We start from the raw sequence: 13,639 nt of genomic DNA, 5'->3' as shown, positions 1-13,639 counted from the left end.
AAAATTATCAGGAATAAAGAGAGGCACTGCAAAACCCTAGTGGGGTAAATTCTCCAAGAAGACATAAAAACTCTTGTCATGCATGCACCTAATAACAGCATCAAAAGACATGAGACAAAAATTAATAGAACGGTAAAGAAAGATAGATGAATCCGTTATTATAGTTGAAGACCTCAACACCCCTCTGTCAGTAACATCAGTTCAGTTCAGTCGCTCAGTCGTGTCTGACTCTTTGCGACCCCATGAATTGCATCACGCCAGGCCTCCCTGTCCATCACCAACTCCCAGAGTTCTGGGAGTTAGTAACATACAGATACAGTAAGCAGAAAATCAGAAAGACCACAGCTGAACTGAACAGCATCACCAATCAGTTGAATATAATTGACATTTATATAGAATATTTCATCTAACAACAGCAGAATACACATTCTTCCCAAGCTTATAAAGAACATTCACCAAAACAAACCATATTTCTGGGCCATAGAACACACGTTAACAAATCGAAAAGATATCATACAAAGTATGCCCTCATAACACAATGCACTTAAACTACAAATCAAAAACAGAAAGATGGTTGTGGAACACTCAAATGCTTGAGGATTAAATAGAACATCTCTAAATAATACATGAGCAAAGAAGAAATCTCAAAAGAAATTAAACATTATTTTGAACTAAATCAAAATGAAAATAGAGCTCTTTAAAATTGGTGGAATGCAGTAAAAGCAGCACTTAGAGGGAAATTTACAGCACTGAATTCACATATTAGAAAAGAAGAATTATATACAATCAATAAACTAAACTTCTACCTTAGAATACTAGAAAATTAAATTCAAATATGCAGAATGAAAATACTGAAAATTAGAGTTGAAATCAATATAGTGAGAAACAGAAAATCAATAGAGAACATAACTGAAACCAAAAGCTGTTTCTTTGAAAAAGTCTATAAAATTGATAAACCTCTAGATGGGTTAACTAAGAGCAAAGGAAGAACAGAAGGAGGAGAGAGTGAGTGAAAGAGACGGAAGACAAAGCACTAATAACAGTACCGAACAAGAGGTCGTCACTACCGCTGAAACTCCCCAGGGCTACTGAAGGGTAATAAAACAATACTATCAACAAGCTCATGCGCTCAAATTCCTTACGTTAGGTGAATGGACCAAGTCCTTAAAACACACAATCTGCTGAAACTCACACAAGAAGAAATCTATAATCTGAATAGATCTATATATATTTAAGAAGCTTAATCAATATAATAACCTACCAAAGCAGAAACCATCAGGCGCAGATGGGCTGAATTCTACCAAAAATTTAAAGAAAGTGTTAGTTGCTCAGTCATGGGATCTTTCTGACCCCAGAAGGAAAAAAATACTATCAATTCTTCACCACTTACTTCTCAAAATTAAAGCAGAGGACATGATTTCTCAATTCATTGTATGAGGTCAGCACTATCCTATTACCAAAACTAGACAAAGACATTATGAAAAAAGAAGACTCTAATATTTCTCATGAACGTATACACAAAAATTCTCAGTAAAATATTAGCAAATAATATCCAACAACATACAAAAATACTAATACATCATAGCCAATTATGATTTATTCTGGGTATATAATATAGGTTTGACATATGATAATCAATCAATGTAATCTATCCTATCAACAGACTAAGTAAAAAAAAATCATATAATCATACCTGTATATGCACAAAAGGCACTTGACAAAACCCAACACTTATGTATGATTAAAAATTCTCAGCAAACTTGGAATATAGGAAGAGTTTTCACCTTGCTAAAGAATATCAGCAAAAATCCTGTAGTTAGCATCACACTTAATGGTGAGAAATCAGATGTTGTACTAAGATTAGGAGTAGGGTAAGAATGTCCCTTCTCACTACTCCTAGTTGATAACATACTGGAGGTCCTAGATAATGCAATAAGCATAAAAATGAAATAAAATGTGTCATATTGGAAAGAAAGAAATAAAACTGTCTTTTTTACAAATTACACACTTGTCTACATAGATAATTCCAAAGGATCAACAATGGCAATGATAACCAAAATAGAAAAAAACCTTCTTGGAACAAATAAATTATAACAAGGTTAATATAAAATATTAAACTTGTTAATATAAGGTTAATATAAAAAGTCACCTGCTTTCTTATATAAAAGCAATGAATAATTAGAATTTGAAAGTAAAAACATAATACATTTACACTAGAACCAATAATATATAAAACACTAAAGTATCACTCTAACTATATATATATATATATATATAAGATCTATATGAGAAAAAGTACCAAACTGATGAAAGAAATCAAAGAAGTTTTAAATACATGGAGAAACATTCCATGTACATGACTAAATGCAATATTATCAAGATGTTAGTTCCTCCAAGTTGATCTATACATTACAAGCATTTCCAATCAAAATCCTAGCGAATTGGTTTGTAAATACAGACAAACTGATTCTAAAGGTTATATGGAAAGGCAAGAATTCCAAAAAGTCAACACAATAATTAAATATAAACAAGTTCAGAGGACTGACACTATTCAACTTGAAGACTTACTATAAAGATTAAGCATTTAAGACAGTGTGCTATTGGCAAAGAATAGATAAATACAAGAATGGAATAATGATATAGGGCCCAGAAACAGATCCACATAAATACAGTCCACTGATCTTGAACAAAGAAGGAATGGCAGTTCAATGAAGAAGTCAGTCTTTTTAACAAATGGTGCTAGAACAACTGAATATCCATATGTAGAAAAAGCCAGATACAGAACACAAGACTTTCATAAAAAACTGACTCAAAATGTACCATAGACCTAAATGCAAAATGCAGAACTGTAACACTCCTGGAAGATAACGCAGAAGAAAATCTAGTTGACCTTGGGTTTGGTAATGTTTTCTCAGATATAATGCCAAAGAACAACCCATGGAAGAAATATTGATAAATTGGAATTCATTAAGATGAAAAGTAACTTCTCTGTGAAAGACACTGTTAAGAGAATGAAAAGACAGATCAAAAACTAGAAGAAACTACTTTCAAAATATAATTGCTGAAACTTGGAGGTGATAGTAAAATGATCACTGGTTGCCAAGGATTTAGGGAGAGGAAAGGTGGAATTAGTAGAGACAGTAGAGAAGATTCTTAGAGAAGTGAAACTATTGTGTATTAATATAGCACTGTTGTATACATGCCATTATACATTTGTCCAGGTTCACAGAATGTACAGCACAAACAGTGAACTCTAATGTAAACTATGAGTTTCAGTAATGTATCAGTATCGGTTCATCTGTTGTATCAAATGTACTGAACAACCTACACTAATGCAAGGTGTGTGTATGAAACGGTATATGTGTGGAGAGGGAGTGATGAGGAGATACATGGGAGCTCTAGATTTGCTGTTCAATTTTTCTGTAAACCCAAAATCACTCTAAAAAATAAAATCTATTAATTTAAACAGAAATTAATTTAAAAACAGAAAAAAGCCAACATTATTTAGTTAAAAAAAAAGCCAACTATAGGCTGAAAACATTCTATGTAATATTCCAATAGAGAATATTAACAATGTTTGTACAGATCCCCCACACATACTGAGACAATAATCACCCCAATCATCTGCTTAATCTTCTGTTTCACAGAAGCAGGCAATAAAAGGCAGAAAATCACTCTTCAATGGACTTGCCAAGTTATATGGCATAAGTCAGAATGAAGCATCAAAGACAAAATATTCTCATTTGTAAAGCAGAATGGGGGAAAAAAAAACAAACAAACAATCATCGCATTACTTTGTTCTGAAATAGCAGAGATAGTCCCTTGAGCCAGCTGTGGATCCTAAGAAAACAGCAACTGATGATAATGATTAATTCCTTCCATGAGTGTTTCATTGTTTGATAATTCCAACTATTGAAAGCCATCTTAATTTGGAAGACATTTAGCAATATACCAGTGATTACACTTAAGAACTTCTGAGGGGAAAGTAAACAGATACTACTTTTAATATACTTTTATGGTTTATGTCATGACATTATAACACAGTGTAAAGTAAAACAATTACAAATAATTTTGCAGCCTAAACTATTGCTTTTAAAAGTTTTAGTCCATTCTCTCTAAAATCTGTCTTTCTAATTATTGCTGTGCAAGATAATGTTTCCATCAAATCAATGCCAAAGAAAACATTCTTGGATTAACTTTTTGGTATTATTATTACTATTAAATATCTACAACCCAGAAATAAGAGAATCTGCTTAATCCTCAAGATAAAGTAAACAAACAAAAATCAGTTTAAATGAAAAAATTTATATAGCTTATATCCTAAATTTGAGAATTATTTAAATTTTGTCATTATAGTAAATCACTTAGTATTTTTATTACTGTAGTAACAAAAAAAAAACAATTTTTTTGCAGAAAGAAAGAGTCTTTAAATTCAATAGTGCTTTACAATTTTAAAAATTTTACACATATGATTTCATGTAATCCCATCATATCCCTTTTTCCCCCTAATACTATATTACCCTAGCCTTTTCCCTTTCCCTACTGGTAACCTCACTAGTTTGTCTTCCAAATATGAGTCTGCTTCTTTTTTGTTTTATTCCCTAGTTTGTTGTATTTTTTAAGGTTCCACATATAATTGATATTATACCGTATTTGTCTTTCTCCGACTTATCTCACTTAGCATATTGCCCTCTGAGACCATCCATGTTGCTACAAATGCCAGAATTTCATTCTTTTTTATGGCTGAGCTGTACTCGACTGTCACACCTGCTTTATCCATTCATCTCTTGATGAGCACTTAGGGTACAAGATCTATGTTTTTAGCAACTGATATGATGATAAAATGTGAAAATGGATGACTTGTCCTATACAGTCGCACTATTAATTACTCTGGAGTTCAGTGTACTTCTGGTCTAGACTCAAAATTTTTTATACCTGACACTGAAAGCTTTTCTAGAGCAACTTAAAAACTCAAATCCCAAACCTGATTACAATTTTCCCATTGTAGAAAACCATGAAGAAATTTTTTATAAAATTACACTGTAAAATATTTAGGTGAATCACGATATAAACACCAAAGACCTCCTACCTTAACACAGCATTTCTTCCATCACTCCGTGTACACCAAACCTGGCGGGTTTGAAAACCTATCTCTATGTCCCAGGACTTGGAATGGTGATGCGCCTTGTAACTGTGATGTCTAAAAGGGACCAACTCCTTCGACTCAGAGCTAAAATCCAGAACGGTTCTTCCACTTAGGTTAAGTTCTTTGAGATGAGGCAGTCTACATTTACTCCACGGTCCAACTTTAAGGCTAAACGTATATTCCTCTGCCCCAAGAGGACAAGAAATGGGGGCATCACAGGCTCTTGACTCAGTCAAGTTAGGACACTGTGACCCTCCATAGAGAGGGAGGGCAATAGCTGAGCGAGTTCTGTGCTGTAACCGCTTCCCACACCCATTGCTACACGTAGACCACGGCGAGAACTCAGACACCACACAATCCCGTGGGCAAGGGATGAGGCACGCTTGTTCCGTGGGGGGCTGAGGGGCAAAGTGTTCACATATCTCATTCACAACCATGGTTCTGTTCAGCTTCTGAACACAGTGCACCGTCCGATGCTGCAACCCGTGCTGGGCGGTCACACACGCTGCCGCCCGAGGCCTGGCTGGGCCCAGGTCAGGAGGAGCGAGTACACAGTGGTGCCAGTCGGAAACCTCCCACTGGAAGAGGTCTCTGTGCCAGTCACAGACTCGGAAGCAGCTTCTTTCCTTCGGAGGCCTGTTGTGCTCATCACAGTTAGACATGTGGCTCGTCCACCCCTCAGAGTGGAAACACCACAGGGCACGACTCTGGCTTCCGCCTGGCCCACAATTTCCTGTACACCTTCCCCAGGGGCCTGCAGGCAGAAAAGACAAAGGGGTCGATTACTCCAAGATCCCAGGCCACCATCCACACAAAAACAGGTCAATCTGTATACCTTGAGACACAAGCAGTGTGAAATTGTGAAATATGGAACAAAAATATAACTTAGTGGTTAAGAAAGTGGATTCTACATCAGCTGGCCCTTCTTGAAATCTCCAATTCATCTCTTAGTAGCAATCTCAACCTGGATGAATTACCTCAACTTTCCAAGTCTTAGTTTCCCACCTACAGGAACAGATAAAGTGCTGACTTGTAGAGTTTTTCTGAGGATCAGTAACAAAATGTGATTCCAAGTAAAAATACACATGTAATAAATGATTGGTATCATTATAATTATTATGTTTCAAAGCCTATATATCTAACTCAATATTAATACTTTCAAGTTAGGCAGAGTTTCATCTAAAAGAAAAGCCCCAAATCCAGGATTTTAATAAACTAGGATTTTTCACGTTTCCAATTCTTCAGTTCACAACCTAAGTATAAGCTCAGAAGAAAAAGACATTAAAAAAAAATAACTTGCAAAAGCATCCTAAATATATATTCGCTTTCTAAATACTGTCCTCAGTTTTGGCTTTTACTTACAGAATGAAAAAAAAAAAATCTGATACAGGGGTAAAAGTGAAGTTAATAAAAGCAGCAGCGCTGAACTATCTGTGGAAATTCTGCCCCTACAATCCCTGAAATATACTGTCTGGGTAAAGCTTCCAAGGGCATCCCTGGTGGCTCAGTAGTAAAGAATCCTCCAGTGCAGGAGGTGTAGGTTTGATCCCTGGGTCAAGAAGATCCTCTGGAAGAGGAAGCATGGCAACATACTCCAGTATTCTGGCCTGGAAAATTCCAAGGACAGGGAAGTCTGGCAGACTACAGTCTATGAGGTCACAGAGTCAGACATGATCTAGCAACTAAACAACAATAACTTCCAACATTAGCTTGTAATATGCCTAATCTTTTAATTAGTGAATTAGTTTTATGAGAAAGTTTCAAGAAATGGACAGACAAAAGAGCTACCCATTGACGTTTCTCACTTTTCTTTTTGCATCCTAAATATAAAAACACTAGCTGGCCTCATCCATTAGGCTGATCATCGATCTTTCGTCAGACAGCAAGTAATCACATTTTGTGTCAATGGGAAAAAAAAAAATAGTTTCCTCCTTTTCTCTTTACCGAAATATTTAATAAGAGCCTGAAAAAAGAAGTTTATCACTGTTATGTTTGCCCCTTTACTAGGTTTGGAATCACCGCAGAGGCAACTCACACCCTGAGAAATCATCTAATTTCCACAAGCAAGAGAAAGAAAGTGAAGTCTTTCTCTCTTTCCTCAAATCTGATCAGACTCCAACATGTCACTTAATTAGTCCCTGGGAATGTATTTTCAAGCATATCCAGTACATTTCTAGAAGCAGTAAATGTGTATAGTAATATGCATTTAGGAAGAGACATGTGCCTCCCCAGAGAAACAGTATTTGCATTTGCTTCACTGAGGATCTCTCACTGTGGCAGGGCAATACTTTTGAGGTTGTAATGTACCCAGTCCACCAGTTCTTTCCCCGAGCCCTGGGTGTGCAGACCTGCTATTCTAGGCAATACCATGTTGATAATTCCAGTGCTGATGATGTCTGTCACTTTGTGAAAGAGAATAAAATGTACTCTCATCTTCTTTTGGTGCCCCCACACTCGCATGTGGTGCCCCATTTCTTATTGAAACAGAGTTTTACTGAATGAAGTCAGCCTACAGTCACCAAAAAGCCCTTTGGTTCCCCACACTCTTTCCTGGGTGAGCCGTCCCAGGACTGTCTCCTCAGGCACACTCAGTGTGCGTGGGAAGTGCAGCGTTCAGCACAGCTTGACTAATCAATCATCTTCAATTCTGATCATTTCCTCCTAAATCACCCACAGTTTAGTATCCTGTACACTGAGATGCTCACTGTGACATGATGGTCATTTGCAGGCTCCAGCTGTCTAGATGTTCTAGAACAGATTCAGGTTCAATATGCCACTCCCTGCCCAGCATCCCAGACCATGCATGTGAACATTTACTATTATTAAAAACACAAAATACAAAACCCAAAGCCATGGTTACTATTTCAAAAAATATATGATCGTAGGAAACTTTTTAAATCTTTAGATTTTAATCGTTTAAAATTATTTACTAATTTTAATCAGTTAAAATTAGATTTTAATTTTTGATCTATCCAGGAGTTTGGGATTAACATATACAGGCAAATTCTTTACTGCCTGAGCCACCAGGAAAGCCCAACATACACATACTAGTATATATAAAGTAGACAACCAATAAGGAACTATTGTATTGCACAGGGCACTGTACTCAATATTTTATAATAACGAACAAGAGAAAAGAATCTGAAAAAGCATATATATATATATATATATATACACATATATATAGTATGTGTACATATATATAAAGAACATATATAACACTTTTTATATATATAACTGACTATGTGACAGTTTATAAATATATAACTGATGATATATTCAGTTTATATATACACATACTGCATTATGTGCTCAGTTAGTCATGTCTGACTCTTTGTGACCCTATGCACTGTAGCCCACCAGGCTCCTCTATTCATGGGATTTCCCAGCAAGAATATTGGAGTGGATTGCCATTCCCTACTCCAAGGGATCTTCCTTACCCAGGGATCAAACCCAGGTCTCTTGTGTCTCCTGCATTGGCAGCCAGATTCTTTACCTTGGCACCACCTGGGAAGTCCATATATATAATATATAAGTATATATAATAAGTATATATAATGTATATAACATGTATATAACTAAATCATTTTGCTGAACACCCAAAATTAACACAACATTGTAAATCAACTACACTTCAATTAAAAAAATAAAATCTGTTTTTAATGATCTAAAACATTTATTAGTTAAAAAGAAAACAAAGCTTTTTTTGCAAAAACACTGGGTTTTCAAATAGAGGCTGTCAGTTTCTATTTGTTTAGGTATCAAGTATACGCAACTTTATACTTAGTATTTATTCCTGTATATTAAAGAATGTAAGACCAAACTAGTGGCGCCTCTTCTAACCAATCTTAAAAAGCTAACAGTAAATTTAATCAATCTAGAACTTCTTACAAAGTGATCCTTATTCTTAATTTTAAAATATTTGATTAACACATTTTCTTATTATTAACATTCTGTTTTCTAAGTTTTTGCCCATTTTCAAAACTGTTAAGGTAGTTTTTTTATTATTTGAAATCATTAATATTTTAAACTATATAAATTAATATTCTTCCCTTAGCTTTCATTTCTCCATCTACATAGAATTTTGCCAAACAGCCATTTTTTTCTAGATCAATGATGACAAAATATAACTACTAACAATTATCCTCCAATTAAAAACAAATAAATAAAAAGAAATAATTACTACCGTTTGTTAAAGGCTAGTGGTATTGTGCTGTATTTGTTTTCTTGTTAAATATTCAGGAATTTTACCAGGTGGTCATTAAATCATTTATGATTTAAAATCAGCCATGGTGGGAGTATTTACATCACACTACTAATCAAGGCAAATGAAGGCTTTTTTTTTTTAAACAGCGAGCCAGTTGGTTTATCTTACATCACTGGTGACTTGATAACTGTCTTCCTTCCTTCTGTTCCTTATAACACTCCCATGAAGTGGGGCTACTTTGCTCATTTTATCAGTTGAGGGAAATGGAACTCACAGAAGTTACAATGCACACCCAAGTTACACAACTAGTGTGTGAACGAATGAAACTGCAGATCTGTGTGACCCCAAGCTTGGGCTCCTGCCCTACATTTGAAAAGACCCTTTTCTATGGTATGCACTGGTATGTGTGATCCTAAAATCACAAGGCAAATGCATTTCTTCACTTAGCTACAATCTCTCCAATTTGTTAATATTCCTTTGGATGTGAGTAGAACAAGTCATCAAGGTTGTGGCAGCACAGCATTTCCCCCTCTTGACCCTGGGAATTTAGGACAGCAGTTTTTGCATACTAAGACACATGCATGTTTATAAACTTTAGTCACTGCATTTAGGAAGGCATGGTCTAGGAAGAATAGTTTTTCCACATGTTAAAGCGAACTTTGCAGACAACTGAAAAGAATCTGAATAACAAGTAAATGTAACTTGAATTGGCTATGCTGGGAAAAATGAAAAACAAATTGTAAACAAAACATCTGAGATATGACAAGACCTCTGAGCGATTGGCCTATAACAATTTGCATTTTTCAGACATGGAGAGGAAAATGTGTCCCATGATTTATTCAGTTGTGTTTGGCTATGAACTTAAAACACACACAATAGTGAAAATCACACAGCCCTGAGGGATTTTGCCTTTTCAAAAAACATGTATATTGAAGTAAAATGTGACCTGCAGTATGACAAATCTTAAATCCCTTGTCCAAGTGCAGAAATAGAAGAGCTGATTAAAATTTTGAGCAGTTGCATGAAGAAAAAGAATATCACTTTTAAATTTGACATATACATAAAACATATGGTTATATTCAGAATATACATCTGAGATAAATAATCTAAACAAATAAGAAATCTATGTACAAACAATAATCATTTTATATTTCTTAATTGAAAATAAGCTTCAAGTAACACAAATAAAACAAAGTTTTCATTACCCTAGGAGATAGACCCTACAAGATATTGCTTTGATTTATGTCAAAGAGTGTTCTGACTATGTTTTCCAGAATTTTATAGCATGGTCATATGCTGCTGCTGCTGCTGCTGCTAAGTCACGTCAGTAGTGTTCGACTCTGTGTGACCCCATAGAGGGCAGCCCACCAGGCTCCCCCGTCCCTGGGATTCTCCAGGCAAGAACACTGGAATGGGTTGCCATTTCCTCTCCAATGCATGAAAGTGAAAAGTGAAAGTGAAGTCACTCAGTCATGTCTGACTCTTAGCAACCCCACAGACTGCAGCCTACCAGGCTCCTCTGTCCATGGGATTTTCCAGGCAAGAGTACTGGAGTGGGTTGCCATTACCTTCTCCAATCTGGTCATATAATTAGGTCTTTAATCCATTTTCAGTTTGGAGGTTCCTTAAAAAACTAAAAATAGAGCTACCATATTGTTGGGAGCCACATTAGGCATCACTGACAAAATGGAGGCATGGCTCCAACCCCCTCTTCTCATCTTGCAGGCACGGCCCTGGGATGAAGGAGTTAGGCCTTGTGATTCTGACTTGTTCTTTCCTTTCTTCAGTTGAGTTGGCTGGAAAGAATGTTAAGGTGCTTGAGAGAAGCATGAGAAAGCACAAAGCCTTCTACAGTTCTGTGCCCAGAAAATAATCTATAAAGTAAGCATTGACATTTGTTCAAGGATCTTTACAAAGAATGTTCCAGGATGAGCATGTAGGCCACAGCTCAAGGCCATGGGAAGGATTGTTATCTGAGACCTGTTTGTGAGGGGAATGTTTATGGCAAAAGAAGTTTGCTGAGTTTAGGGTTTAGGAATAATTAAGAATAGCTAGAAGTCTTTTTAGGAGATAGTGATCTTAAGATGCTAGGGGCAAACAGGATTTAGAAAGATAAGAAATAAACTGAGGAATGTGGCATGAGTTACAATATAATCACAGGTTAAGGATAGGACACATAAGAGAAAGTAAATAATAGATAGTAAAGCAGATTCTGAGAGAATCGCTGAAGCAGGAACTCTGTTTGGAGGACAACAGTGATTTCTGGAGACAGTAAATTTGGGTGGGAAAAACTGAAAATGTCAAACCTCTGACCTAATGCTTTTGTCCAAGTATAAAAGAAAACCTGAAGCTTGAAATAAACATGCAGTTCCATACTATGAGTCAGAGGCTACATCATTGTCCACCGACACTGCTCACCCCTTCAGGCTGATTCCCTGGCTGCCGGAGCTGGACTCTGGCATCATATGATCCAGAAATCCCATTCCTGGGCATATATATGTAGAAATCCATACTTCAAATATATATATGCACCCCAAAGTTCATTGCAGCACTATTTACAATAGCCAAGACATGGAAAAAAAACTAAATGTCCATCAACAGATGAAAGGATAAACAAGTGTGGTACATATATATAATGGAATATTACTTACCCATAGAAAATGATGAAATAATACCATTTGTAGCAAAATGAATGGACCTAGAGATTATCATACTAAGTGAAGTCAGACAAAGAAAGACAAACATCAATTATATGTAGAATCTAAAAATGATACAAATGAACTTATTTGCAAAACAGAAACACTCATGGAATTAGAGAACAAATTTATGGTTACCAAAGGGGAACGGGAGGTAGAAGAAAGGATAAATTAGGAGGTTGGAATTAACATATACCCACAACAATGTGTTAAAAAAAAAAAAGATAATCAACAAGGACCCAGTGCCAAGCATATAGAATGCTATTCAATACTATGTAATAACCTATATGGGAAAAGAATCTGAAAAAAAGAATATGAAGATATGCAGATGACACCACCCTTATGGCAGAAAGTGGGAAAAAAAAAAAAAGAAAAACTAAAGATCCTCTTGATAAAAGTGAAAGAGGACAGTAAAAATGTTGGTTTAAAACTGAACATTCAGAAAGCTAAGATCATGGCCTCTGGTCCCATCACTTCATGGCAAATAGATGGGGAAACAATGGAAACAGTGACAGACTTTTTTGGGAGCTCCAAAATCACTGCAGATGGTGACTACAGCCATGAAATTGAAAGATGCTTGCTCCTTGGAATAAAAGCTATGGCAAACCTAGACAGCATATTAAAAAGCAGAGACATTACTTTGCCAATAAAGGTCCCTTTAGTCAAATCTATGGTTTTCCCAGTAGTCATGTATGGGTGTGAGAGTTGGACTATAAAGAAAGCTGCTGCAGCTGCTGCTGCTGCTGCTGCTGCTGCTGCTGCTGCTGCTGCTGCTAAGTCCCTTCAATTGTGTTTGACTCTGTGCGACCCCATAGATGGCAGCCCACCAGGCTCCCCCATCCCTGGGATTCTCCAGGCAAGAACACTGGAGTGGGTTTCCTTTTCCTTCTCCAATGCATGAAAGTGAAAAGTGAAAGCGAAGTCACTCAGCTGTGTCCGACTCTGAGCGACCCCATGGACTGCAGCCTACCAGCACCAAAGAATTGATGCTTTTGAACTGTGGTGTTTGAGAAGACTCTTGAGAGTCCCTTGGACCGCAAGGAGATCCAACAAATCCATCCTAAAGGAAACCAGTCTTGAATATTAATTGGAAGGACTGATGCTGAAGCAGAAACTCCAATACTCTGGCCACCCAATGTGAAGAACGGACTCATTTGAAAAGATCCTAATTCTGGGGAAGATTGAAGGCAGGAGGAGAAGGGGATTACAGAGGATGAGATGGCTGGATGGCATCACCAACTCAATGGACATGAGTTTGAGTAAGCTCAGGGAGCTGGTGATTGACAGGGAAGCCTGGCCTGCTGCAGTCCATGGGGGTCACAAAGAGTTGGACATGACTGAGTGATTGAACTGAATTGAAACTGAATCACTTTGTTATACAGCAGAAAGTAACACAACATTGCAAATCAATTTTACGTCAATATAAAATAAAAATTTAAAACAAAAAAAAACAAAATTGAGAACAATTAAAGGTTTAAAAGTTTAATTGCATACATAATTACATATATAAGTTTTAAACTAAAACTTGAAAACATTCCAATGGTGTAATAGGAATAGTAATTTTCTACTTGTTTACCTGCACTAAGATTA

General features: G+C 36.3%; 1 protein-coding gene across 1 annotated transcript in view; it reads right to left on the bottom strand.

Annotated features, from left to right (window-relative positions):
* THSD7B (thrombospondin type 1 domain containing 7B) overlaps nucleotides 1-13,639 on the bottom strand; it is a 1,038,357-nt gene that overhangs the window by 687,549 nt on the left and 337,169 nt on the right. Inside the window, exon 3 of the mRNA XM_018062396.1 lies at nucleotides 5,090-5,900. Within this exon, the coding sequence (XP_017917885.1) occupies nucleotides 5,090-5,900 (811 nt within the window). The remainder of the gene's footprint in view (nucleotides 1-5,089; nucleotides 5,901-13,639) is intronic.

The sequence above is a fragment of the Capra hircus genome, chromosome 2 (genome assembly GCF_001704415.2).
Source record: "Capra hircus breed San Clemente chromosome 2, ASM170441v1, whole genome shotgun sequence".
NCBI lineage: Eukaryota > Metazoa > Chordata > Mammalia > Artiodactyla > Bovidae > Capra > Capra hircus.
This window is presented reverse-complemented; position numbering and strand designations above follow the sequence as displayed.